This window comes from Gastrolobium bilobum, unplaced genomic scaffold (genome assembly GCF_033153095.1).
Source record: "Gastrolobium bilobum isolate Gb01-03AN ecotype WA unplaced genomic scaffold, APGP_CSIRO_Gbil_v1 utg54589, whole genome shotgun sequence".
NCBI lineage: Eukaryota > Viridiplantae > Streptophyta > Magnoliopsida > Fabales > Fabaceae > Gastrolobium > Gastrolobium bilobum.
This window is the reverse complement of record NW_026897146.1, coordinates 271,773-287,794: the sequence shown is the minus strand read 5'-3', so window position 1 is coordinate 287,794 and position 16,022 is coordinate 271,773. Positions and strand designations below refer to the sequence as shown.

The 16,022-nt window shown below is 36.4% G+C and overlaps 1 protein-coding gene across 1 annotated transcript; it reads right to left on the bottom strand.

The window, feature by feature from the left end:
- Positions 1–9,784: 9,784 nt before the first annotated feature.
- Positions 9,785–15,470, bottom strand: LOC133304507 (probable methyltransferase PMT26). The gene is made up of 9 exons (XM_061504552.1): positions 15,237–15,470; positions 13,534–14,576; positions 13,299–13,448; positions 11,887–12,157; positions 11,535–11,645; positions 11,273–11,447; positions 10,674–10,946; positions 10,384–10,578; positions 9,785–10,271 (listed from the first exon to the last, which is right to left on the bottom strand). Exons 2-9 carry the CDS (start codon positions 14,542–14,544, stop codon positions 10,043–10,045), a joined length of 2,415 nt encoding a protein of 804 aa, XP_061360536.1. The 5' UTR covers positions 14,545–14,576; positions 15,237–15,470; the 3' UTR covers positions 9,785–10,042.
- Positions 15,471–16,022: the final 552 nt, after the last annotated feature.

Sequence of the window (16,022 nt, the reverse complement as noted above, 5' to 3'; positions counted from 1 at the left end):
CAGCTGAATGGAGTTGCTAAAGTATGGTTCCAGTTCATCATCAATAACATACTACCCACCACCCATACTTCTGAAGTGCAGCTTAGCAAGGCAGCCCTCATTTACACCATCATGAATGGTGGTACGGTAGACCTTCCTACCATTTTCGCGGACGGGATTTATGATTTTGCCCATCAGAAGTCTCAGAAGGCTGGTGGAAGTATGCCCCTCTATTAATGCCAGCTTCATCAATGACAGCTTGGGCATAATACCACCTCCACCACCTCTAGCACCCCCTGCACCGCAGGTTCAGCAGGAGCGGCAGCCAGATCTTCCTACCATATGGAGTGCAGTGCAGTCACTGCAGAGGAGAGCCAGATACTCCCAGCACAGACAGATGGCATTCCAGGACTACATGAGTGCGCAGATGGTGGAGTTATTCCGACAGAGGGATATACATGCGCTACCATTCGAGTATCCAGCATATTCTGGATCTGATGAGGAGGCCCCAGGCCCGACCACTGCTGCTGAGGACGACCACGAGGATGCAGGAGATGACGACACACCCACCACTGATATGGAGGAGGACTGATCCTCTTATCAGTTTATCTGTTTTCAGACTTTTATTTTTTGTTGTTCCATTATATTTTGCTGTTAGTCTAGTGCATGTCGCTATGGATGTATATTGAGACTGTCCTGACATTACTATTATTCTTTTTGGGTATATGACATGCTGACGTAGTTTCTTTATCTGTGGCATGTGTGCAGAAAATAGCATCGCAAATTTCTGATTTATTGCTTAGGATTCTTTTAGATTTAAATTTATTGCTGAGGACAGCAAGATTTAAATCTGGGAAAGGGTACCATGCAATTCATCAGACCACAAACTTCACATGGTCGACAGGAGAAACTCATGATTATACAAAGTACACAGAAATATCCAAATTCCAAATGCAAATTTTCAGGGGAGTTTCTCAATATTATTTTCATATTATATGAGTTTAAATATTTCGTATTAGTTTATTTTAAAAATTATTTTGATTAAGTATTAGTTTATATTGAGTTTTCATATATATTAGTTTTTAATACCCCATCCATCCTTGATCACTAAATAAATGGTGAATTTTTAGAATTTTCCATTGTGCTTGATATGTATGCATAATGAATAATTACATGAAATTGGTTGATAGTTGATATCAAGAGTATAATGATGTAAATAAATTTTATTTTCGTACATAAATGAGCGTCAGTCAAGCATGCTTCATAGTTCACTGGAATAAGAGAAGAATAACTAGAGTAATCAAAGAAAGAGTGGAAATAAGTCTCACATCCTTAGCCGTAAGCTTTTGAGCCTAAACAGAATTTTTTTGGTGTGAACTTTACTGTTGAATCACTCTAGAACTTGTTTTGTTTCTCTTTGAAATGGTCTGTAGTATACAATTGTTGAAATGATAGAGGCAGTTCTTTTTAAAAGCTAGATAGCCAAATAGCCACCCTGAAGGTTTATTCTTAGATTAAGCCCTTTTGAGCCGAGGACTGTTTGTTCATTGACAGTACATTATGAATAGCCATTCCATACACATCCTCACCTGAACTGATTAATTTTCAAAATTAAATGAGGAACTGGATAGGATTGAAACAAAAAGAGAAAATCAAACTCTAAGTGTATGGGAGAAAAAGGTGAAAAGAGGGAAATTGCCACAAAGTGGTGGAAAAAGGAAATGAAAAGAAAAAGGATGAACTGTTTATTTGTACAAAAACAGAAAAAGAAAAAAAAAGGAAGAAGGAAAAGAAATAAAAGACTTATATTATATGAATAAGTGGAAGAAGAAAAGAGGAGGAAAATAAGAGAAATCTGTTTACTATATGTTGAACAGTTAAACTAGTTCCTCTTTGAAGTTGAATTTTGATCAGTTATCTTAAGCCACTTACCCAGATGATTCCTTTCCTTTTACCTAAGCCACGTTACAACCTTAACAAAGACCTCTTGATTGACTTTGTATACTAGTAAGACTGTGGAGAGTGAGAATATAAACAAGCTTATGGTAGTGTTAATTTAGTGAAGTAAGAGTGAAACACATACCCTTAAACACTGAATGTGAGTGAATAAATAAAAATCCAGTGAGAGGGTGTTGTGGAAATTAAATTGTACTACTCTTTCTTTTGAGAACGCATGTTATGATTTTATGACTGGTGAATTATGACTGTTTGCTTGAAATTGATGTGTCATTGATTTTTAATAAGTCTGAATACTTTGATATCTCATTATAGATCAGTTTTCTGCCTGTTATTCATCCAGCATGACTAGCCGTCTCCAAACTTTCCCATAGTTTTATTCTAATTAATTGCTGAGGACAGCAATGTTCAAATCTGGGAATTGTTTGATAAACCTTTAGTTTATCTTATTTTATAGACTAAATTAATATAAAATATCAAGTTAAATAAGTCAAAAACTAGGGTTTAATATAATAATCATGAACATTATCTGAATTTTTGTTTAAAGGAATCATCTTTGCTATTTTTTAGGGATTTGTTGACAAAAGGAGTCAAAGATGAAGATTGGATAAATAGAGATCACAACTAGAAAAGATGAGATCAAGAGATGATAGAAGAAGATCAAAAACAATAAGATTGAAGATCTTATCATGTTGTTAGAAGTGGGAGCTTAAGCCCCCATTCAGAAGCTTAAGCTCCCTAAAAACGCAAATAGCTACTGCCTCTGGGCGCTTAAGCCCCCAACTCAGGGCTTAAGCGCGCCACAAGAAGAAAACGTTGTCGCGAGGAGCGCGCTTAAGCGCCCTTCAGAGCGCTTCAACGCGAAACGCGAGTCAGAAATCACTGTCCTAGGGCGCTTAAGCGCGCTACAACAGGCTTAAGCGCCCCGACAGATCCAACTTAGGCTCATTCGAGTTTTCTACTGGGATACGAACTCTTGGCCAATAAAAGGGCCATTGGGGACCAGAAATACATAACTTTTACATTGCTAAACAACTCTTGGGTGCTCGGAGGCTGAAGGAACGCGGAGGAACATCAGATTCATGTTCGTGAGGGGCGGAGACGGATCAACGTCAAGTGTTCACTGGAGATATTGAAGATCCACCAATCACTTATGGAGTTTGAGGGAGCTTTTCTATTTTCTTTTGTTCTTGATTTTGCTATGTCCGGCTAGTTCTTTAAGTAGTTAGGGTTAGATGGATTTTAGTCGATTTATTATGTTTTGAACAATTCGCTGTGTTAATTTTCCTTTATATCATGAATGAAGTTATCTGTTTTTAATGCTTTATATAGGCTTGAATCTTATATAATGATCATCGGTGAATGCATGACAATAGGAATGTTGGTGTGTGATCCATATCTGATAACTTCAACGTAAACCCTATGATTCTAGGGATAGACATAGGGTTTGCGTAATCTTTAAGATTCTTGAACTTAATGCTTGCATGCTTGGGGAATAACCGGGGAACTAGGGTTCTTCCAATATTGTAAAGGTTTTAGAGTAACAAGTGATTGAGCTCTAATAACATGCGAAAGAATTGATTAGATTGATACTAAGGACAATTAACATTAAGAAGGAATTCAAACGTAATAAGGAGATTAAATGAAATCGAACCCGTAGCTACGTTTTTATTTTATTAGTTAAATCACATCTTTAATTTCTTGTCTTTAATTCTTGCAAGTAATTAGCTTAATATTTAATATTTTAATTTTGCAATTCAAATCCTGTTTCCAAATACACTTTCGATTGTCCAACTAAGTTTGCGATAGTGAATTAGTGCTTGAACCGTAATCCTCGTGGGAACGATCTCTTACTTAATCATATATTACTTGTACGATCGGTGCACTTGCCGTGAGTAGCAACAATGAGGATATTTTCTTGAATGTAGCCTATTGTTGCCTTGCTAATAGTTATACAAGTGGCGTGCAAGTATTCGTGACAACAAGTAATATAGGGCGTATTACGACGTGATTATCATTCCAACAGGGATCATGGCGATTTTACTTTGAAAAGAATTCGTAATTACTAATCAGAAACAAAAATTAAAAATTAAAAGTATAAGCAGACTGCTAAGTAAAAACTAGGTATGAAGAAATATTTTTGGGGAGATTTTATGTTTAAACAAAGGTTCAATTGATGCAAAAATAAACTCTATGAAAATTAATTAATGGAATTTCTTAGAATGATGTATATTTCTTTTAAATTAGAAAGTTGCAATTCTAAATTAAATAAACTAAGCAGTAATAAAGATTGATTACAAAAAATAAGCGAAAATAGGTTGAATTTTAATTTTCCATCCCACCAAGAGTTATCACGATGAATAGATTTTTAAGTTGCTTCTTCAACAATTTCATATTAACAAAACTTAAATGTCAATTTTTAATTTATCAAAAATTGTTTTTTACAAAATACAACCCTTTTACATATGTCTATGAAAGGATTATTTAGAACCAGGAAGCACATATATTTAAGTTATAAGTGAAACTCCTTCATTTCTGAAGTGAGTATCATTGAGTGATTTCTCACTCAACTCCATGTGCCCAAGGCTTGGACAAGAGATTTGCTTCTCAGCAAATGTCTCTTATAAAAACCATAAATAGTTGGCCAAACTACAACATCTTTTAGTAATAAAAATAGTCATGAACAATCTGAAATAAAATTTTAAAACAAGCAATCTTCCAGCCTAATAACAACTGGAGGTGTAGGTGCTATCAAAACCCATCATTTTGAAAGTTTAGCTCATATCCATAAGTTTACAAGCTTGTTAACAGTAGATGAAAATTACAAGAACTAAATAGAAATAACACTAATAGTAACTACACATCCTCACCACAAGACAGGTTATGCTCACAGCTTACAAAAACAGAAAAGAAAAAATGTCTCAAAGAGCAGGAACATTAAACCAAAATAGCTAACACCATAAACTAACAAAAGACCCTTTTCTTACCCGCTGATTTTTCTTTTTATATCTCACTTTTCTCATATGCAGCAACATTTGAGCCTTGGATCGTCGTACACGTGTGCTCACACTCCACAAAATGCCTAATCCTTCCGTTGTCTAGGACCACCCACGATCAACACCCAAAATCCACTCCTTTCATACGACTTCGTTTCTACCTCGTCCCTCACAATGACAACCGGGAATTTTCTTTGTATTTTTTTTTCTGTTTCTAATGTGGGTTAGTTTAGATCAAATTTTTTAGAGAGAATAAAAGAGATTATAGGTTTGTGGGTTGTGGGTTCGTGAAGGTTGCAATGAAAATTGAAAGAGGTTGGATTGGGGTGTGGGTTAAAGGATTCAAAATGAAGAAAGAATACTGGAAAAAGGCCTAGTGTTTCTTTTCTTCTTTATTTTTTTGCTTATGGTCGAAATTGGTTACCTTTCGATAGGTTACGCTTCTTTTTCTCTTTCTTGAATTTCCTTCAATGTTTCTACGTTCAATTTCTTTGTGTTTCTCCATATTTTACCCTTGAGTGTTATTGCTGAGTAGGTTTTTAAATTTGGGCTTTGGTAATCCTGCAACACAACTAATTGAATCAGCCCAATCATATTTATAGTCTCTTTTCATAGACTTAACACCTATGATGACTGCGCATGGAACACTGACTCCAGTGCCTCCCTTCATGTTACTCCACATAAAGGCTTCTTCTCTTCATTCAAAAGCGGTAACTTCAGAGTGGTGAAAATGGGAAATCAAGTTACAAGTAAGATTATTGGAGTCGAAGATGTAACCCTAACCACAGAAGTCAGATGCCAACTTGTGTTAAAAGAAGTAACGCATGTGCCAGACATGCGTTTCAACCTAATCTTGGTAGGTAAACTTGATTATGCCAAGTTAGTGAACTACTTTGGAGGTGGAATATGGAAATTGGCCAAGGAAAACTTGGTAGTTTCCCGAGGCAAGAAAGATGGCTCCTTTCAAGCATATCCACAAAGATGAGAGAGCAAAACTTGATGTGAATACAAAAGAATGTATATACCTCGAATCGTTAATATGTAAGTTCGGATTCAGACTTTGGTATCCTGTCAACAAAAAAATAGTGAGAAGTTGTTATGTAGTCTTCCATGAAGACGAGACTATTGAAGACATATCGAAGCCCAAAGTCTGGGTTGATATCTGAAGTGAAGAACCCATCCAACCTGTCTAAGCTGAAGTAGGGGGAGAAAAAAAACCAAGAAAATGATGTAGATGACCAACAACAAGAACTACCTACTAAAGGTGATGCTAAAAGACAAGCTGAAGCAGGTCGTCTTGAGGTCCGAGATGAGAATGATGAGCCAGAATCTTAACCGAAAGTACAACTCAGACACTCTACTTGAGTGAGACAACCTTCTACAAGATACCCACCTGATGAGTACACAATTGTTGCTAAAGATGGAGAACCTCAAAGTTACGATGAGGCCATTACAAGTTCAGAAAAGAAAGAATTGGAGAAAGCAATGCAAGACGAGATGAAGTCCTTGCATGAAAATCAAACACATGGGTTAACCGAGCTGCCTCAAGGAAGACGAGCTCTGAAAAATAAGTGGGCTTATAAAATTAAGCATAAGGAGAGCGACCAAAAGATGAGATACAAGGCCAGAATTTAATGAAAGGCTGCAATCAAAAGAAATAGTTGATTTTGAAACAAAATTTTCTCCTGTTGTGAAAATGACCTCAGTCTAAACTGTATTAGCCTTGGTAGTATCAATAAACCTTAAAGTTGAACAAATGGACGTAAAGACTGCATTCCTTCATGGTGACCTTGAAGAAGAAATATATATAGAGCAACCTGAAGGGTTCCGAGCTTTAGGAAAAGAAGATTTGGTTTGTCGTTTGAAGAAGAGACTATACGGGTTAAAGCAAGCACCTCGACAGTGGTACAAGAAGTTTGAATCGTTAATGATCGAGCACAAGTTCATGAAGACGGAGGTCGACCACTACGTATTCGTTAAAAGATATGAGGCCGAAGACTTTCTAATTTTGCTTGTATATGTTAACGACATGCTGATTGTAGGGTAAAATAAATCAAGGATAGCCGCCCTGAATAAGGCGTTGAGCTCGTCCTTTCACAATAAAGGACCTCGACCCTACAAAGCAAATACTCAGAATCAAGATAATAAGAGACCGACAAAGAAAGATACTGTGCCTAAGTCAAGAAAAATATATTGAGAAAATTTTGAAGAGATTTAGCATGGAAAAAGCCAAGACAGTGAGCACTCCCTTAGCCGGACACATAATGTTGAGCCAAAAGTAACGTCTGGGATCAGATGAAGAAAAGGATGAGATGCTGAATATCTCGTACCAGTCCATTGTTGTAAGTTTGATGTATGTATGATATGTACGAGACCTAACCTGGCGTATGTTGTTTAAATGGTGAGCCGAAATCTATCGAACCTCGTCAAGGAGCACTGGGAAGCAGTCAAGTGGATCTTCAAGTATCTCAAAAGTGCGACAAGTTTATGCCTCTGTTTTAGAAATGGTAAGGCCGAGCTGCAAGGCTTTGCAGATGCTGATTTAGGGGAAGATGTCGACTTGAGGAAGTCGACAATTGGATATCTTAGACTTTTGCAGGAGAAGTTGTCTCCTGGCAATTAAAACTTCAAAAATGTGTGGCACTTTCAATGACCGAGGCTGATTACATAGACACTATTGAGGCTTGCAAGGAAATGTTGTGGATAAAGAAAATTTTTTTGTTGATTACAAGCTGAAATGTGACAATCAAAGCGTTATTCATTTAACAAAGAACTCAACCTATCACTTCTGCACTAAACATATTGATGTGAGATATCACTGGATCCGGGATATGGTGGAAGATGGACAACTTGAACTCGTCAAAGTGCACACCGACCTGAATTGATCTGATATAATGACCAAGCCGGTACTAGTAAGAAAATTTGAAGACTGTTGTGAAGGTGTCGGGCTGCTGAACCTGATGCATTAAAGTCGAAAGGGGAAGATTTGTTGGGGTGTGTTCCTACCTTTAATGCTGGTGGCTAAGGCATGCACATCATCTAGGAGTGCATGGCTCAATGTCAACCCAACCACCAAAATGAATGCTGCCCACTCAATCATTGATGAAGATTCTAGAAGAAGGTGGAAGTTCCCTTACTTTATATATACACATGAAGACCTTTGTAATATAGGTTAGCTAAGTTTTTGAGAGAATCCTCTGGAGAAAAGTTTGAGTGAGACATCTTTGGACAAGAACTTGTAACCATCATTGTTGGTGATGCGTGAGTGTACCTCTAGTGTAACTAGAAAAATTTGATCTCTTTCTAATCATTCTTCTACATAGTGAAAGATTTTTTGGACTAGTGTCCCGCAAATTTTACTCTTCTTCCTTAGGGGAGATTTTTCACGTTAAAAATTTGTTGTGTTTCCTCTCTGTTTTCTCTTTCTGTGCATTTTGTTTTGTTTTTGCGTATTGGTCGACCTAGTGATTTCAAGCTGACCTGTAAATGCCGAGCTCCGAGCTCGATGTACCAACTTATGTTTTTGCTTTGCGCTAATTTTGAGGGACCATGTCCCAACACTCCTCACAGAACAAAACTCTCACACTTTTATCCTCACTCACCCAACTCTCTTACTCTTTACCCTCTTCTCATCCTTCTAAATGAATTCATTGATTGCATTTCTCCACTCCAATGGTAGCAATTTAAAAGGTCCGGACGAAATAATGTCCAAAGGTGAAAAAAAGAACAAAACATATTAGACGCAACACAAGCTATAATATTTTGAAGAATAATGTTATATATATACTAGTCCTCCTAGTCCTCCATGCATTAACATTTTCTCGTTCACATTTTCTCACCTATTTTAAACTATACTAGTCCTCCATGCATTAACATTTTCTCGTTCATGCTCTTGGGTTTGATTAATGAGTTAAAAATTATCTTCTTCATTTGGTATCAGAGCTATGCATTTATGATTATAAGATCCAATTTTTATTTATTTATTAAAATAATTCTAAATTTACCTATAGAACCTAAAGTTCATGATAAAATTTCGTTCAGCGTATTCATTAAATTGTTTTGGGGCTTTTGAAAAATAAATTTTTAGTTAATTTCATATTTGATAATCCGATTTGATGTCATCATTAATTTCAGACCACGACTTCTAAGATAAAGTCTCATTGTTGCAAATTCAAATTGTACTTATGAGAGATAAAATATGTCAAATGAGGTGTCATTGCGTAGATCTCAAAAAGTTACGTAGAATCAAAAATAAAAATTACCTGATTCGGATACCCGAGTCAAAAGTTATGGCTTTCAGAAGTTTTACGATTAAATTTTTAATTTTTTGTGCCACGTGTCAACACCAGATGAATGACGCCTAAATTAGGCGTGACTGCCTCTTGAGTGACACCTAACTTAGGCGTGACTAGTGACACCTAATCCGGACGTGACACACTGTTATACCCCCGTAAATATTTTCAAAACAGCCATAAATTTATAATTTTTTATTTAAAATACAATATATTAATTTTTTGCCAGTGTTTATCCTGTGGTCAACCTTTTACCGCTTTGTGCGCTGACCCGGGACGGGGGATTAGTGTCATAGCTGCCGGCTGTGGGATACCTGATGCAAATAAAAAAAAAAGGAGTTCGGTCTACAAGGGATAGAGGAATGCGACCCCTTTCTCCGCGTTGAAAGGAAACATTCCAGCGCTCAACTTTTGTCAAATTACTCAAATCAACAAGAAAAAGTAATGCCATGCCTGAACTAATAAGCTGTCTGTATTTGATATTTGTCATAATATATTTTTCATGTCCATATATTCAATTATATAAATACTACCAATTGTGATGTGGTGGATGTTCCAAATTCTCAATTATTACGCTTTTAAACCAATGGCCTCTACATTTGCAAGAATGTGATCAAATTTCCTTCACACTTTGGCACCGTGTTACAGCAAAAGACATCAACCTCTAAATATAAATAGAGGATATCAAAATTAATACCCAAAGAAAAAAGACGAATACATGGATTCCTAACTAACATGATACATCACTATTAGTGGAAGTACAGTTACACAATAAATTTGCGCAGCCAAAACCCAAGAATTTTGGTATCTGATCCATGCTTAAATAATGGCATACTCGAGTGTCTCCGACTCCTTAGGCCGCCACTTGGACTTCTGGACACATAACAAGCCCTCCTTATCCTTGGAGTATGTCATGCGAACCTCCCACTGCATAGACCTTACCATGCTCTCAAGCTCGTCAATGATCTCAGTAGTGTCACGGACAATAAGCTTTCCTTCAGGCCTGAGAATCCGATCAACCTCAGCCACTATACCAGCTAAATTGCACCTATGTGACCAATAAGCAATAGCAAAACCAGAGTAACATTTAGTTTTAAACAAATCAGTTCACAAAAAGTTTGCTGGTGATAACTGCTGACAAATGAAATAATTATTTGCACCTTTTCTTAAGCTTTGAAAACAGATGATCTGCATGGAGGAGATCATAGGACCTAGGATAGGTGCTAAATGATTCGCACCAATCATGATATATACCAAAAAGACCTCGTTCATAAATAATGGGAAGAGTATCTGGGGAGTCTATTGAAACCACATTCATGACCCAAATATTCAAATCTCTCAAAGCTGCAGCAAATCTGGAACCAAAAACGGGGTGAAGATGTCAAACACAGGACATAATAGCAGGTAAATATAATTCAGAGTAACATTTGAAGCAATGACTTTTGCTCACCCTCCATAGATAGAGTTCATATCCATGACATTCCGTACATTTGCCCACTGAATTCCCATCCCGTTTAGATAAGATTTGGAAACTACGCGTTTCCAGTGTTTATAATCATCAGCAAAATCTTCAGGGGCAGGCTTTCCATAAACTCCAACTTGGGAACTTGATAACCAATAAGGTACTTTGGTCAGTCTTGCTGGCCATTGCTCTGGCCATTGTAACCCGCGTTCTGTTGAACTAACCGGCGCTTTGTGTATGCAAGCTTGCAATTTAACGTTCCTGTAACACCAAAGAGATCAGATTGCATGAATATGTTATAATAGTACAGTGTTATTGCAACTTTAGCAGATAAACATCACAGCGCAAACATGGTTTATTTGTAGCAGAAATAACTATATTCCTCCAACTGTACCAAAAGTGCTGTTTCATTTTATACAAATGTTCTTTGCTTCAGAAAAGGGAGGGAGGGAACGATAAAAAACAAATATGCAGCTTTGTTTTATAGTCAAAGATGAGTTCAGCATTAACTCGGTCAAAAACTTTTTCTTTTTCTGTTTTCATATTTGATTAAAAAAGCACCGGTGTCTCAGTTCAGGAAGACATACCATGCTGCATTTGGATCATCAGAGTCTTGACAAAGTGGAGGCTCATTCTTAGAGCGTTTCTCATAGCACTCATTAGAAGTTGGCTTCTTGTATATGGCTACACCAACTCCATTAACACGGTCCTTGCTGATTGATACAAGTTCCCAGCATATTGCTTTTGTTAATGCCTTCATGGCTGCAAATGAATTCATAAAATGTCAGGATCAATAAACCTACATTAAAATGCATAAAAGAGGCACAAATTAGTTTAGTTATAACCTACCATTCCAGATTTCAACATCTTCAGGAAGCTTCTGATAAATAGGAGTAGCAGACCATATGAAGAAACCGCCAGGTCGCAATACTCTATTCAGCTCCAAAAGAAGTTTTCCACCTGCAGTTTTACGATAATAATAATATCAAATAAGCCTCAAATATAGCCGTCAAATCAATAAATAAATAAGTAAAATAAAATAAAAGCCTCCAAAATAAACACAGTTGCATTTACATGTATTTTATGTCAGTACAATTTATATGTTGTCTTAAAATCTAAATGCCTAAATGAATCAGGTTTAAAAAATTTTATATAATGAATTCATCTAATCAATAAAATACAAGTTATGTAACCATAATACCTTCTATATGCCATGGAACTCTACATCTTGCACAATGGACTACATCAAATACTTTCCCAGGGAAGGGAAGCCTCTTTGTGCCCATCACAGCAGAAATAGCAGGAATCCCTCTTTCAAGCGCAAATTGTACCTGGGCTTCATGTTCATCCTTTGGTGCAAATGACATTGCAAGTACATCTCTTTCAAAGAGAAACCCTCCAAAGCTGGCAACACCACATCCAACGTCTAAGATAACACGTGTGCGTTTGCCCCAAGCAACGTCAGGTACAGACTGAATCATCAGAGCTTTATCAGGTACAACGTTAAAAAACATCAAGTAAACAAATTATAAAAACCTAGAGCAATTCTAGGATGAAAGCATAAAGATTTCTCATCATACTATACTATGTAGTATGACTCTCCTATTGTTCTAAAGCTCGTTTGTAGAATATCATGTGATGTAGCTATATATGTATTATTTTAAGTTTTGGTTGTCTCGCAGTGCACCGCTTACATATAGTTCCTACATTTTTGGATTTCTCCTGGCCATGTTTTCATCTTCTGTAGCTTAATTTCCTCCATTGACAGTTGGCACGGAAGGTCATTGTAGAACTTTTAAGCCTATTCAAACACCATAGTTTTGCTGCCATTTCTGTATCTTGTTTACTATTTGTTTCTTTGCCAGCACAGTGTGGACTCTATATGCAATTCCAACCAATTCAGGTCTAAACCCTAGCCCATACATTAAAAAAAGAATCATAATCATGTCAACATAGCATCAAATGATTTCTTTGCTCTGGGTATCATATTAAAGTGAAAAGTTATACAAGTAAATTTCATACCAGTTTACCTATGAGCTGCCTCCCATAAGCTTAGACCAAGAAGATTGTGCCTTCTACAGGGTGGAGTTTCCATTACAGTTTTTTTTTTTTTTTAACCTTTCTATTCTAATAATAAAAAAGGTTTTCTAGAGGCTACAAAAGTGAAATGATTTTTCCTTTTTAAGATACATGCCAATTTAGGGATTAAGTAGTCTATGTAGTATATATTAATCATAAAGTCTGAATGCATGCATCCTAAATACTTGCGCACATACAAGTCATAAGGACGTTTGTGGCATCTACACCAACAGTGTCCTGATCGTCCTTTTTCTTTTTTGTTTCATTTCTCTTAAAATAGTGTTTGAATTAAAATCATAATTGGAGGCATAAAGAAATAAGCAGAGTGATGGAAACTTAGATATTGGATGAGAAATTTGCTCGGAGGGAGATAGAATGGGATTGGTGGATACTGCAATTGTTACTTAACATGTAATATCAATTTATGGAACACACGGCAAAAGTTATACATCCATATATATATATGCATGCATTAAAATTAAGAGCAACAAAATAAAAGTCAACTTTGAACCAAAAAAATAATATATATTTTACCTCTTGTATGAAGTCAATGTAATGAAGCGCCCCATGCTTGAATTGGGTTCCACCACCAGGAAAAGTAAGGTACTCGCCTGTAACTTTCACCCAATTCTGGTGCCCCTTAACTTCAGCAAGCTTAGTGTGTGGAACATTGTAATACCATATCTGCACGAGAATAACTTAATATTTTTCAAAATGGTAAAAGGTAAAATAGAGAATGATAATTGACAAGATTTGAGTTGATTTCTACCTTCTCTCTGCTTCTAGGCCACTCAACTGAGCGTTTATATCCTTCAGGAAGAGAAACAAGGCAGGTAGGAGGTTCTTCGGGACAGTGCCTTTCTCGATGCTCATAGTGTTTAGTACTCCGAAGACTCCTAATTGCTTTCCAATTGTCAAGGCATGGGATGAAGTCGGGGCCAGCAGTGACATTGCAAAGTTTCCAATTGTACCCAGCTGGCTGTTTGGAGGATTCTTGAGACTCCTTTTCATTCTTTGACTCTGCTGCTTGAGTTTCCCAAGACCCATTTTCTGTTGTAATCTCATTTTGAAGCTCTGACTGGGCCCCAGAAGGGTATACCTCGTTTGAACTCTGTTCTTTGGCATTATCATCTGTATTCTTCTCACTAGAGCTTTCATCAGATTCTTTGTTATCACTTTGTTCCACCTTCTCCTTTATCCTACTATCTATTGTTTCATTAGAGTTATCAGATTTATTTTCACTTTCATCTGACTCAGACTTATTGTTATCATCAGATTTAGATTTCTTTTCACTCTCATCAGATTCCTTAGAGGAAGTCTCATCAGTATCGTTGTTATTTTCTGTAGTTTCTGAGTCTGATTCAGTATTTTCTGTCTTGGAACCTTCGTCCTCTGTTTTCTTATCTGCATCTTCTGTCTTTGAATCTTCAGAAGACTTCTCTACAGGATTTTCCTCCAACTTCTCTTCTTGTTTGTCTGGCAAGATAGAGTTGTCTTCAGACGTGACATTGCTGTCCCCCTTGGTAGCATCCTCAGGCAAATCACCCGGATTATCTTCAAACTGCCGAGCATTGCTGTTATTGATGTCACTCACCTGTTCTTTTACCTCATTCTTATTCTCCTGAGACACGTCTCCATTTTGCCCAGGAACTAGAGAGGATGATGTCATCATCCAAACACCCACCAAGCATAGCGCCACAAAGACAACAATAGTCACTGTTGAACAGTAACCCGATGATGATCTTCTACCATCTACTCTAGCATATTTCCCTATAGCCATGTTGTCAGATGGAATTCACAGATGATTTATACCTGCTCACGAACCAAACAACAATTAATCACCACTCACATTGTTTGGCCAGCAGTGGCAACTGGCAACACACACAGTGTGCTTGGTTGAGTAAGTGAACAGTGGAAACACGAAAACTAGAGAACACAGTGAAAAATATTTTTCAACAGTCCATCAACCAAAAAGCAGTAGATGTCATTTTCCACCTTTCCATATTTTCCTTAACCAAAACAAGCACAAAGCGCAAGCCCTTTGCACACCAAATTGCTTGCGCAAGACTAGTTAATAAAATCAAACACACAAAAAAAAAGCTAAACGAATATAATGTTCAAATCAGTAAAACCTGGAGGATTAGACAAAAGTATATCAGATAAAGGTGAGATAATAAAATCACAATACGAAATACGCGGATCAGAAAAACCACATCGTATTTTTTTACATGAAAAAACATCAAAATTCAACGTCAACACAGATTCTCAAAACGAAGAGCAAGGATTCAACAACAATCACACGGATCTAGATTCTACACCAATGAATCAGCACGGTCAGCTCATTAACAAGCACTGAGGAAAAGAGCAAGACCGTAAAGTTCAACCAACAGAAGAAAACGGCAGAGTGTGAATCAAAATACACAACTCGAAAGGATTAATACGATCTAAGGCTTATAAATTCTGAGTTCATACCTCTCAGCGTTTTCAGATCTGAGACAGAAGAGGAAGAAGAAGGTGCTATCTCTCCATCGTGTTAGCGAAGAGACAGAGAGAGAGGGTAAATGAAAGCTGTTAGCGAGTGTAAGAATAAGAGGTGGATTCTAATTTTAATAGCAGAGAGAGGAAGCGAGAAAAGAGACTTTAGTCGCTGCTGGCAGAGTAGCAATTGCTAATTCAATTTCTTCGGGATTTGATTTGCCGACGAAAATAGATAAAACAATATTCGAGAAACGCGTTACGAGAGAGAGAAAGAATGTGTAAAATAATAAATAAAGAAAAAATAATTTTAAAAAGTCAAAAAAATCAGAGACCGTAATGGAAGCGAGTGCGCCAAATGGAAGCGGTGTACTAAGGATGAGAGATAAAAACATTTGCGTAGTGAGCTAAATAAGGGTCACAAATTACAATTCGCACGATAGATTCACGGCATATTGTCCTGAAAAAAAATTTGTATCCGACATATGATATTATTTATTATATCATACGATACATATTACATATCTTACGAAATCAAAATTAAATTAAAATATATAATTTGTAATATAAAAAAATAAAAATTTAATTTAGGATTAATATCTATACAAAATTATCATTGATAAGAAAAAAAATTGATTTATGATTTAAACTTAAAACTTAATTTGAAAAATTTGTATTAATAAAAAAATAATTATATAAATATTTTAATATTTATTTTTAAATTATTTTTTATTATATTTCTGTATCTTACGATTCGACATGATTTACGATACACATAATACA